The sequence below is a fragment of the Pleurodeles waltl genome, chromosome 2_1 (assembly GCF_031143425.1).
Source record: "Pleurodeles waltl isolate 20211129_DDA chromosome 2_1, aPleWal1.hap1.20221129, whole genome shotgun sequence".
Lineage (NCBI taxonomy): Eukaryota > Metazoa > Chordata > Amphibia > Caudata > Salamandridae > Pleurodeles > Pleurodeles waltl.
In genome coordinates this window covers 387,161,632-387,174,793 of record NC_090438.1, presented here as the reverse complement: position 1 = coordinate 387,174,793, position 13,162 = coordinate 387,161,632, and the positions used below count along the sequence as shown (strand labels likewise).

The following is a 13,162-nucleotide window of genomic DNA, read 5'->3' as shown; positions in this document are numbered from 1 at the left end:
AGGTCCTGTGCTCACTGTGCCAGTGGATTCAGGCTAGCCTGGCTGATGAGAGGGTGATACCCCAAAACCGGTCCCAGGATGCTTCTTTCCAGTCCAGGGATGACCTAGTTGGCAGTTTGGATGGACTGTTCCTATGGGAAGCAGGGTCAAGACTGATTTTCATATGGCTGAGTCCAAACTGGGGTGGCGTGGTAGGCAAAAAAACATGGATTGGGATGTGGCCAGAGCAATTGCCAGTGGCTGAGATTAATTCAAGCATTTCGTCCATCGCATTGTTGTTTTTGCACTTTCTAAAAGTGACATTTCTATAATAGTAATGTTAAGTCCAACTTTACCAGCAAAAAGGATTTATCATTGCCATTCTAATGATATGAAACATGAAATAGCTACTCCTTCTCAATCAGGAATTACAGCTTAAAAGTGTAATAAGGAATTCCCAATACTAACCTGTGAGTGGGGTAGGCCTCTCAGTAGTGAAAAAAGAATCTGGGAGTTGTTCACTACCAGGACATGCAAAACTTAAAAGTACATGCCCTACCTTTTACTTACACAGCCCTGTGCTTAGCAAAGAGTTTTAAATGCCAAGTTGAAGTGTCAAGTAAACTGCACACACAGGCTCTGCAATGGCAGGCCTAACCCATGGTTAGAGGGCTACTGGACTGGGTGTCACAATGAGTGCTGCTGGTCCACTAGTAGTATTTAATCGACAAGCCCCGAGTACAAGAAGTGCTCTTCACTATCGACTTATAAGTAAATTAAATATGCCATTGGGGTTAGGGCAATGTTACCATGATTTAGGGGAGAGAGCACAAGCACTTTAGCACTAGTTAGCAGTTATAAAGTGCAAAGAGTCCTATAACCAGCAAAAACAAGGTCATAAAATGAAGGGAGGTAGGCAAAAACATGAGGGGAAGACCATTGTAAGGCTGTCAGGTCTAACTGTCATGCTGACAGTGGTCACTTGAGCCACACCAACAGATGCTACTCAGCAACATCAATCTCTTCTTCAGGCAGGCAGGCCAATCAGTCACACTCAGACCAGTGACATACTCAGTACTGCGGGACGATGCTAGGAAAGGTTCCGGCATGCTTACGGAGCACTAAAGTTGTTTCCTATATAGGTCACAGTCCATCTATGAAAAAGAAAACCACGGCACATCTCAAAGTCACAGTATAAGCCATTTATTCCTTGGTGCTTGTAGCAAGAGAATTGGTGACCTGATCCAATGAAGTACACTGAGTAAGTGATTTGTAGGTCAGACACAATTTTTCGTAGTCGTACGAAAACAACCAAGTGATTGCTAGGCCAATACAGGTTTTTGTGGTTGAAAGAAAACAGCTGACACGTGTTTCGTCACACTGGACTTTTTCAAGGCTGTAAACATATACAAATAGGATGTGTGAATAGCAATAGTTGTCAATGGATTATTGGCAAAACAAGTTGTGATGCCAGTCATAGAGCAAACTAAATGTTAATAGGTGCTAAAGAGAGACCATATGCTAGGGAAGCGTGATTGTTAAGAAAAGCTGCCATTAAAGCAGAGGGAGATATCCCCTTCCGCTTCCCATATGTGTATTCAAACACCAAAAACAACCCCCTATGACGTCCGCAAGCATAGGAAGTGATTGTCAGAAAAGGAATGAGCAAGAATTACCCAAAGAACAGTGAATGTCATAAGTCAAAAAATTTATCATGCATTAAAGTAAGTGATATTGTGATAATTGCTCTGAGAATGAAGAAAATCACCCATGTGGTGTACAAGAAATTGACGCGTAAAAATATGAAACCATGCATAATGCAAAAGGGAAAAGAGAGAGAAAGAAACGAGCATACCTTTCGCAAATTGGAGGTATTACTTGTATTGTGAGATTCCCATAATCATGAAAGTAGACCAGGTATGTATGGTATATCATGAGTTAAAAGGGAGTCCGGAGACCATGATACGTCTGAGAAAGAAAGAATTGAATTCTTATTTTAAAAGGAAAATGAAGGGTCAACAAATCAAAGAGCCATGGAGGCAGCAATGAGTAGTAAGGAAAGGATCAAGTTGCATCCTGTATATTAGCAACTGATTAATGAATAAAGCAAACTTTATAATTGCGCATATTGTACAAAGGGCAATAGCCTATATGGTGACTAACATTGGTCAGATAGTGAATACTTAAAAGGGCGGTAGGGGAAATGCGTGCCCGCAACGGATAGAGTAGAAAACAAAACCCCCGTTTCCAAAATCTTATGGGTACTAAACGCTCCAGAGTGGGGTATCGATATAATTTAAATAGAACTTGGTAATGCACTGCTTACTAACCAACTAGTGATCGCGTAATGAGCACCGATAGACAAGCTAACCGGGAACACTGGTATGTTGGTAGCGCGTCTGTCCGAGAGCTAGGGACATGCGGGCCGTGCGCGCTAGGCAAATTGTAAAGTAAATAAATAGCCTCGGGAAGAGCAGTGTTAGTGTGGACGGTGACCGCTAACATTTGCTAGCGAGTGTCACCATATGCACAATGTTATTAGGAATGGATCAAAAACAAAGAAGCCTGAAACGCATGGGCAAAGGCTCCATTACCTGTTACCGGTCTCCCGTCACGTCTCGTTTCGGATCGCGTCGTATCTGAAACGAACGCCGACCCATTGCTGGGATTTAAATCCCGACCGCAACTGGAAATGAAGAGTAAAAATAGAAAGTGGACTAAGAGCCCTGAGATAGTATGGTCCACCATCTTGGGAGGAACAGTTGAGGTAATAGCGAGGAGAGCCAGCAAACAGAAAGGAGTGTATAATTGAAAGTAATACCCGTGGCATGTAAGAAGGTGGTTAATAACCAGTGAAAGAGAGAAGAGAGAGACATGTACCACCGTAAAGATATGTGTGGTTGTATGTGATGCATCTCATTGATCAATTTCGGTTCGAGACAAGGAATAATATCACGTCAGAATATGAACATTACAGTTAGGTAACAGAAAACATGTGTATTGACACAAACATAATCAAATGATTGCTCCGGCATCTCGTGTGTGTAAACTTATAAAGAAAGGTGACAGCACTTTTGCACAGATAATAGATCTACTGTACGGATGTAATTTGTTTAGAATCTACAGATTACAGCAAATATATTTAAAAAGAAACATAAAAGACAACAATGCATATTTGAGAAAAATAATTGTTTTTGTAAATTCGTATATGTTGTCAAACGGTTGATAATCTAAAGAAATACATACAGGTCTTTATCAGAGTTCAGCCCCTCTTCCACTGTGCGTAGTCTCACAATCCATCTACTCTCAAGCTGTCTCAGGAGGAGAGTTTTATTCCTTAATCAGTTGCTGATATACAGGATGCAACTTGATCCTTTCCTTACTACTCATTGCTGCCTCCATGGCTCTTTGATTTGATGACCCTTCATTTTCCTTTTAAAATAAGAATTCAATTCTTTCTTTCTCAGACGTATCATGGTCTCCAGACTCCCTTTTAACTCGTGATATACCATACATACCTGGTCTACTTTCATGATTATGGGAATCTCACAATACAAGTAATACCTCCAATTTGCGAAAGGTATGCTCGTTTCTTTCTCTCTCTTTTCCCTTTTGCATTATGCATGGTTTCATGTTTTTACGCGTCAATTTCTTGTACACCACATGGGTGATTTTCTTCATTCTCAGAGCAATTATCACAATATCACTTACTTTAATGCATGATACATTTTTTGACTTATGACATTCACTGTTCTTTGGGTAATTCTTGCTCATTCCTTTTCTGACAATAGGTGGTGGTTTTTGGTGTTTGAATACACATATGGGAAGCGGAAGGGGATATCTCCCTCTGCTTTTATGGCAGCTTTTCTTAACAATCATGCTTCTCTAGCATATGGTCTCTCTTTAGCACCTATTAATATTTAGTTTGCTCTATGACTGGCATCACAACTTGTTTTGCCAATAATCCATTGACAACTATTGCTATTCACACATCCTATTTGTATATGTTCACAGCCTTGAAAAAGTCCAGTGTGACGAAACACGTGTCAGCTGTTTTCTTTCAACCACAAAAACCTGTATTGGCCTAGCAATCACTTGGTTGTTACGACTACGAAAATTTTTATCTGACCTACAAATCACTTACTCAGTGTACTTCATTGGATCAGGTCACCAATTCTCTTGCTACAAGCACCAAGGAATAAATGGCTTATACTGTGACTTTGAGATGTGCCGTGTTTTTTTTTTTCATAGATGGACTGTGACCTATATAGGAAACAACCCTCACACCCTGTGGCTGGGTGTGGCACCACTGGAGCACTCTTCTTCATGAACAATGAATTTCTCAGCATAAACTTCAATCATCTATTTCGGCAGACATATTGGAAGTGCGCTCCATTCTTACACAGCCACATCTGCTGATCTTTCTATTGTCGGAGCACTAAAGTTCTTCCTTGTAGTTTGATGACCAGTTCCAAAGTGAAAGCACGTAGTCATGCTCTTTCATGAGTCTCTGGTGGACGGACCCCAACACCAGGGTCAATTGCTTTTGTTCACACCAGCAGTGAGCTCCTCCTGCATGGCTGCTCTCTTATTCCCCAGTGAAACAGGCAGGACTGTCTATGTATTTCAGGACCAGACAGGCAGTCCTTCCTTCAGATCAGACTCCTTGTGATGGGATTTTTTTTCCTTCACCCATCAACAAAGGAACTGACATCATTGGATCTCCCGTCATCCACCTGCACAGGAAGGGACATCACTGTGCTCTTACCACCGGCCAGGATCTACTTAATGGAAGCTGCAACATGAATGTGCAGCAGATGCTCACATGGATGTGCTCCTGGTGTCCTGAAGGCACACCAAAGGCAAACCTGTCTCCATCCGTCTGTGCCTTGACCACACCGAACCCCAGAAACCCTGGTCCGTTCACCCCCCAGCAATACTCCACTGCTCTCCTCCAGTCGCTGAACCCAAAATACTGCTCACCACACCATGGTAGGAACCTTCACCTACTGATGGTTCTCCTGCAGTTACCAACTGTCCTGCCATTTGATAAAGTTTTGTTTTGACCAATGACTTTGTGTTTCACCACTGCGCATATTAGTTGCTCAATGTTCACCAGTAGCACATGGTATGTTTTGTTCAGTTTAGCCGCCTATGGGCTTTGACATTGCATTAGTCATTACATTCTGTATTGTGCCTATTGGCTTTGACATGCTGTATCCAGTCTAGCCGCCTATTGGCTTTGACATTGCATGCCTATTGACTTTGACATGATGTATTCAATTTAGCTGCCTATTGACTTTGACATGCTATTAGATATTCTGCCTATTGGCTTTGACATGATATCATATATTACATTTTGTATTCAGCTTAACTGCCTATTGGCTTTGACATGATATTATACATTACACTTTGTATTCAGCTACGCTGCCTTTTGGCTTTGACATGATATTATACATTGCATTTTATATTCAGCTCAGCTGCCTATGGGCTTTGACATGATATAAGACATTGCATTTTGTATTCAGCTTAGATGCCTATTGGCTTTGACATGACACTAGACATTGCATTTGATATTTAGGTTAGCTGCCTATTGCCTTTAACATGACATTGCATTTGATATTTAGGTTAGCTGCCCATTGCCTTTAACGTGGAGTTCTGTATTTTTCCAAGCTGTGTTTTTGCACCAGAGAACCAAGATGTTTTGCTCTCACAGTAGACTAGACCTGATAAGAGAGAGTACATGGGCGTTGTTTCTCTTCCCTTGAGCTTGGGAACAGGAGTAGTCTTGGAGACCTGGCCAGTCTCCAAAAGGCTTGCTCAGTTTCCCAGGTCTGAGAGGAGGGGGCACACCTTTGTAACGAATGTAACAGGCTGCAGAGAGTCAGATTCGAATCTGCCGGACCTCGTGCTGGAGCTTGGCGCCAGTTGCCAGCATCCCGTGTGGGTAGATGACACTCTTTCTCGCGGCTGACAGGGGTCTCAGCTTGCAGACCTTAGAAAGATGTAGCTGTAAATAGTTCCCACACGGTGAAGTATTTGTTTTGCTTTGCATTCAATATCTTATAAATATAACCTGCTGTGTATATTGCAAACTGATATATTTTGTTTGATTAACGCGGACTTGAAAGCTACTAATTCGTCATTCATTCATAAACATTGTGGTTGGGGAAGAATAAAATAACAATAAAAGTCTTCTTTGACCTCAGAAGTGTATTTCTGTTGTGTTATGTTAGTGCTTAGAAACTAAATAAGAGGAAAGCACTACAATTGGTACCTGGAGTCGTGGGGTCGGTCATTAAGAGGTGATTAAAAGGGGTTTGACGAGTTAGTAGATTTCTAAGTGCACACTTTAAAAGTGTAATTGTTTTTTTGTTGTTTGGAGAATTACAGAAATTGTTTTCTGTTTGGAGAATCACAGTAGCACGGCAGACCATGTCTGAGAATACATGTGTTGATGAACTGCCTGATGGTGCTAAGAAAAACTGTGAATTGTTTTCTGTTTGGGGAATTACAGAAGAAAATGCATGTGTAGCTAAAAGGCCTGATAATGTTTTGAGAAATAATTCCTGTTGTATATATGTAGAAAACGTGTGTTTTGGAAGTAATGATGACAGAAAGGTCTGGATACCTTTATCTGCTTACAGAGAAATGCAGGAGAAATGTAGGAAGTTGGAACATGAAAATAGGAATTTACGTGAGCAAATTAGCCAGGATACGATAATTCAAAATAAGACTGAAAGTTATAAAAGGGCTGTTTTTGAAGAATCTTTCTTGTCCCATTCCAGTAATGAGGGGGTTAAGACAGCTCCGAGCTGCACTGAGTTTCCGTGTGAGCCAGGGTTTTTGGCAGCCAAAGTGCATTCCTTAACTGATAACAGGGACGAGATTTACGAGTTACTAAAACGAAGGATTTTAGAGCAAGACACCCCGAGTTTCATTAGCTTGTTTGATTTTTGGAAAAAGAATAGCCCTCATTTGAGAGAAATCCTAACACTTTTGTACATGGTCACTGTGAAAAATAATATGCAGCTGCGCGCTTGTGATTTGGCAAATGAAATAATGCAGACTTTAGGTTTCTGCGCAGTGCAAGAAGGAAAAACTGATGTACATGTAATTCAAGAACAAGGGAAGAAAATACTGGCCCTAGCTAGAATCGTACAATGGATCTGGTACTTGCAAGACAGGGCTAGAGTACCACAGATAAAAGAATTATCAATGAAATTGTGTGCACCATTTGAATTCGTGTCCACTGAAGATAAAAAGCATGTTTGTTTTACTAATGATTCATTGACTGAAATGTTACTTTCTGGCACATTAGAAGGAACAGCGTTGTATAATGTGTGTCAGATTTTAAAGCAAGAGCTACGTGAGATGTGTCATTTTTACGCTGATTTTTGGTTCTTTGATAATGTTTTAGCCACATGGCTTGTACCTAACTGGTTCAATTACCTTGCAGATGTTAATGAGAAAAATGCAGAGAGAGAAGTGTTCACCCAGAATTCTGCCTTAGTGGGGATAGCTATGTGGGTGCCCCAGAAATGTGAAAAGGCCACTTACAGGTGGGCAGAGATGAGAGAGATGCACATTCCCCTAGATTTGATAAAAACTGTACAGCACGCACAAAAGCAATCTGTCATGCAAGCAGTCACAGAGCAGTTGGGGAGAGGAAAGTTACCAGAACAGAAATGGCAAATTGATCAGGTTTTAGGGAGAGTGATTGCTGCAAATTACCAAGGAAAAATCGAAATTATGCTGATACCTAGAAAAGAATCTGATTCATTCATACAAATTGGAGACAGAATGGCCCAACTTGGCAAAAATGCAGTGAATGGAGGTTTGGTAAAGAAGGAGTCTGCCCCAGCCCTTCTGACAGTGCAAGAAAAGGGAAGCTGTGGTGCAGCAGATAAAAACCTCAGTGCTGATGTGTGGGCTGACGCCCCAAGTGACCCTCCAGAACCTGCAGAGAATATAACAAAGGGCCCCAAAAACGTCCTGCTGATTATAAAACAGGGAAAGAAAGAGGAAGGGTGCAGTTTAAATGAAAAATGTTATTTGCAAGAAAAGTCATACTTGTTTCTTTTGCAGATCCGACCACGTTTCGCCACTGTCCCTGAGTGCGCTGTGTGGTCCCCCTTCCGGTGTGTGCGTGTGGGGTCGGGGAAGGGACCGAACCCCCAACCTGAACCTGGCTGAGTAAAGTGCCAGCACCATGGATCCATTTTGCGCAAACTGCGCCTTCAGTTCAAGTTCAACTTGTTTGCTGTGTTTTTTTTTCCCCTCTCGTATGGAACTCTGACTTTTGCTTACCTTCCAGAAAACCTTTCAGGTGGACCGTGCACCTTTACATGAGCAGAACTCATGCCACATCAAATTGCTAACACTGTTGAATTAGAGACTCATTCAGAGAAAAAAAAAAAAAAAAATTACCCAGTCTTTTCTATGTAGATGTATCTGATGTGAAAGGTTATGAGATCAATGTGTTAATTCACTTCTATTGCTTTACAGGGATTGCTTTGATGATAATGTTTTTTTTTGTGCTGATGTTTTTTTTTTTTTTTGAAATATGAGATATGTGAAACAAAAATTCATTGGTCAAAGGGCGGAATGTCCTGCCATTTGATAAAGTTTTGTTTTGACCAATGACTTTGTGTTTCACCACTGCGCATATTAGTTGCTCAATGTTCACCAGTAGCACATGGTATGTTTTGTTCAGTTTAGCCGCCTATGGGCTTTGACATTGCATTAGTCATTACATTCTGTATTGTGCCTATTGGCTTTGACATGCTGTATCCAGTCTAGCCGCCTATTGGCTTTGACATTGCATGCCTATTGACTTTGACATGATGTATTCAATTTAGCTGCCTATTGACTTTGACATGCTATTAGATATTCTGCCTATTGGCTTTGACATGATATCATATATTACATTTTGTATTCAGCTTAACTGCCTATTGGCTTTGACATGATATTATACATTACACTTTGTATTCAGCTCCGCTGCCTTTTGGCTTTGACATGATATTATACATTGCATTTTATATTCAGCTCAGCTGCCTATGGGCTTTGACATGATATAAGACATTGCATTTTGTATTCAGCTTAGATGCCTATTGGCTTTGACATGACACTAGACATTGCATTTGATATTTAGGTTAGCTGCCTATTGCCTTTAACATGACATTGCATTTGATATTTAGGTTAGCTGCCCATTGCCTTTAACGTGGAGTTCTGTATTTTTCCAAGCTGTGTTTTTGCACCAGAGAACCAAGATGTTTTGCTCTCACAGTAGACTAGACCTGATAAGAGAGAGTACATGGGCGTTGTTTCTCTTCCCTTGAGCTTGGGAACAGGAGTAGTCTTGGAGACCTGGCCAGTCTCCAAAAGGCTTGCTCAGTTTCCCAGGTCTGAGAGGAGGGGGCACACCTTTGTAACGAATGTAACAGGCTGCAGAGAGTCAGATTCGAATCTGCCGGACCTCGTGCTGGAGCTTGGCGCCAGTTGCCAGCATCCCGTGTGGGTAGATGACACTCTTTCTCGCGGCTGACAGGGGTCTCAGCTTGCAGACCTTAGAAAGATGTAGCTGTAAATAGTTCCCACACGGTGAAGTATTTGTTTTGCTTTGCATTCAATATCTTATAAATATAACCTGCTGTGTATATTGCAAACTGATATATTTTGTTTGATTAACGCGGACTTGAAAGCTACTAATTCGTCATTCATTCATAAACATTGTGGTTGGGGAAGAATAAAATAACAATAAAAGTCTTCTTTGACCTCAGAAGTGTATTTCTGTTGTGTTATGTTAGTGCTTAGAAACTAAATAAGAGGAAAGCACTACACCAACCCACACATACCATGCCAGCACCAACAAAGCCAGAAATATTTTAGGCCAACACTACACACTACACCTAATCCCCACGGCAACACTCACTCGCCAGCATGCTACTTAGCACATGATCTCTTAGCACTCATGCAATCACAAACTGGGAACTGCTGAGCAGTGACTTACCAGACCTCTTCCTCACAGAAACCTGGTTAAAATCTACATTGACACCCAAAATCACCACAGCAATCCCAGTGGGCTACAATATTGCATGACAGGACTGTACCCTAAAAAGCCAGGAGGAGGACTCACAGTAATTATCAAGTGTTCAACATCCACAGTGAGCACCACTCCATATGTGGAAATCTGCACTTCAAGCCACAAATGTCTCAGAACGTCATCCCTGAATGGAGCCTTTGCCTACCGACCACTTGGACTGTGAGCCACCCGCACTAACCTCATCACCAACTTCATCGTCCCCCCTCACCTTCAAAATCTCAACATCAAATACAACGCCACTTCATCGCTTACATGGACGGACCACTATATTATTAATTTCCAAACCTATATGCCGCAAGTCAACACACTCACCAGCATCTTCTTGCCAAGCCACAGCTTGGGCAAAATCTGAAAAGCAGACTGAATCAACACCTTCAGCACTGATCAACCCAACCCCATGGAGTACCTCAATGAAGACATCACCAACTTCAACAACTGGATAAAGATCTGTGCAGACTCTCTTGCACCAATCAAACCCTAAAGCAAAGAAAATTCAACAAGTAGGCCAGCTGGTACCAAAGAGAACCTTGAAGATGCCAAACAACACTGCAAACAGTTGGAGAGAAAATGAAGAGCAAGCCACAATACCACTGTTCAAGCAACCTAGAAGGCAGCACTAAAATGCTACCACTAGCAACTGAGATGCATTAAGAAAGGACTGCTAGCTGAACGCATTGAAGGGAGCTCTAACAGCTGCAAGGAGTTTTTCTAATTCGTCAACATCATCCCCTCCCAAGAACTCTGCAACGACCTGTGAAACGTTTTTCCACAGAAAAAATCAAACACATTTATAGCAAATTTAGACACCAACCTGATCACAGCATACTCATTTCCATCCTACCCATCACAAACCATGACTGCCACGTGACTGAATCGCAACCCTCACCAGAGATGTCATAGCAACAATCATACAGAGCATCCATTCAGAGGCTTCATCTGGTCCATGTTCCCACCACGTTTACACCCTGGGAGCATTACCAATCAGCACCTCCCACACTCACATCAACACCTCCATCATATCCGCTGCATACCATGAAGACTGGAAGCATGCAGCAGCCAACACCATCCTCTCTAAGCCATCGGCTGACCTCACCCAACTGAGCAGCTTCTGACCAATCTCCCTGCTCCCCTACCCAGCCAAAATGATAAAAAAGGTCATCAACAAGCAACTCACAATCCACCTCGAACTACACCACCGACCGGACAACACTCAATCTGGAGTCAGAAAGCATTACAGTATCAAAACAGCATCATTGCAGCCACCAATGACAGCTTGATCATCCTGGGCTAGAGAAACAGTGCCCTAATCGTGATTGACTTCTCTGTGGCATTCAACATAGTATCCCAGCACACACTTATTAGAAGACTCCATGAGATTGGCATCCAAGATCCTGCACTCAAATGTATCTGTTCCTTCCTCGCGGGAAGAACCCAAAGAGTCAGACTGGCACCCCTCATATTGAAAACCAAGAACCTGACCTGCAGAGCCCCCCAGGGCTCGTGCTCAGCCCCACTATGTTCAATATCTGCATTACAACATTGCCAACATTATCTGATCCCAGGGCATCAACATCATCTCCTAAATGAGGCATCTCCAACCAGTCGATCGCGAGCTACCAGTAGCTTCCAGACCTCTTCAGACTAGCTCGTGGCCGTGAGTTCATTTTAAATACGTCACCTTTTTTCCTTTCAAAGTTAAGGGAAAGCTATGATTATTTTACATTATTATCATAAAGCTGCAGAAAGCAGGGCCTGAAAAGGGGCAGTGCTTGAGTCAGATCTATGACCCAGGGCACAGAGGTGATGAATTAAAGCTCTAAAGTATTTAACTATTAAATAAGAGTCCCTGTCAACCATATTGGAGGTGAGAACAAAATGATGTTTCTCAATGCTTTTAAATCAGAGAATATTAAAAGAAAAAAGTTACCTTATAATTAAGTTAACTGTTCATTTTAATCTTCTCCAATTTATTTCAAAGTATTGCATTTACAAACAGCTGACCTCTTGCTCCCAATTTCCAGTAGAACACTTCCATATCTATAACTAATAAATAAAGTCATTTTTTAAATGGGAGAAACTTAAAGTGCAGAAAATGGTTCCACGTTTGAATATTTTTGCACTTTAAATGTGTTCCATTTTTAAAAAATGGCCGTATGTTTGTGTTATACATGTGACTGTGCCACATGTGACAAAATATATGTCCTGTGCCACAAGTACAAAGGACACTGGCTCTCAGCCATACACATATATCCCATTCATATGCACACATGTTCATACATTCCAAAAGACCACACTGACACACATGGTAGCTCTGTTATAGAGCCCCTAGTCAAAGCATTTTGTTCAAACCATAGTATCTGGCTCCATAGACATTAGGCTTAAAGTCAAAGAAGCTGGACTTGGTAGTGTCTGGTAATAATGCATGAGTTGTTTAGCTTTCTGTAGCTCTTCGGTAGCCCTCACTGACACACATGGCAGCCATGTCCTTGTGCCTCTAGTCAAAGTATTTTGTTCAAACCATAGTATCTGGCTCTATGGGCATTCGGCTTAAAGTCAAGGAAAGCTGGGCATTGAGTGTCTGGTAATTATGCAAGAGTTGTTTAGCCTCGGTAGCTCACAATGATTCTCACTGATCGGAAGTAGCTCTTGGTACAGAAAAGGTTGAAGACCCCTGTCCTGAATAAACAACACACAAATCATCCTCTCCCTGACGGACAAGATAACCACCACCAGAACCAACTTTACCAACTGCATGATCATGGTAGTAGAATGGATGAGTACCAACTGCTTGAAGCTCAACTCTGACGAGACAGGAGTACTGGTCTTCTGAAAACAAGACCTCCCCATGGGTGCGCCACCTGGTTGCTGACAAAACTAGGACCAACACCCACCAATCCCACCAGGAATCTGGGGATCATCCTGGACGACAAGCTCAGCATCACAGCATAAGGAAGACAAGCTTAGCATCACAGCACGAATCAATGCAGTAAACGTCGTCTGTTTCCACATCCTATGTATGCTACTTAAATCTTCAAGTGGCTCCCACAGAACACCAGACATCCTGTCATGCAAACATGC

At 41.9% G+C, this 13,162-nt stretch overlaps 1 protein-coding gene across 3 annotated transcripts; it reads left to right on the top strand.

Moving 5' to 3' along the window:
• Positions 1–5,039: 5,039 nt before the first annotated feature.
• Positions 5,040–9,814, top strand: LOC138265364 (uncharacterized). 3 transcript variants are annotated; one of them, XR_011199353.1, is made up of 2 exons: positions 5,040–5,991; positions 8,068–9,814. XR_011199353.1 is itself a non-coding variant. In XM_069213012.1 (2 exons), the coding sequence occupies exons 1-2, from the start codon at positions 6,415–6,417 to the stop codon at positions 8,177–8,179; spliced, it is 1,239 nt and encodes a 412-aa protein (XP_069069113.1). In that variant the 5' UTR covers positions 6,021–6,414; the 3' UTR covers positions 8,180–9,814. The 3 variants fall into 3 exon arrangements, 1 of the variants encoding a protein (XP_069069113.1); XR_011199352.1 differs by having other exon boundaries at positions 5,040–6,014; XM_069213012.1 differs by lacking the exon at positions 5,040–5,991 and adding an exon at positions 6,021–7,541.
• Positions 9,815–13,162: the final 3,348 nt, after the last annotated feature.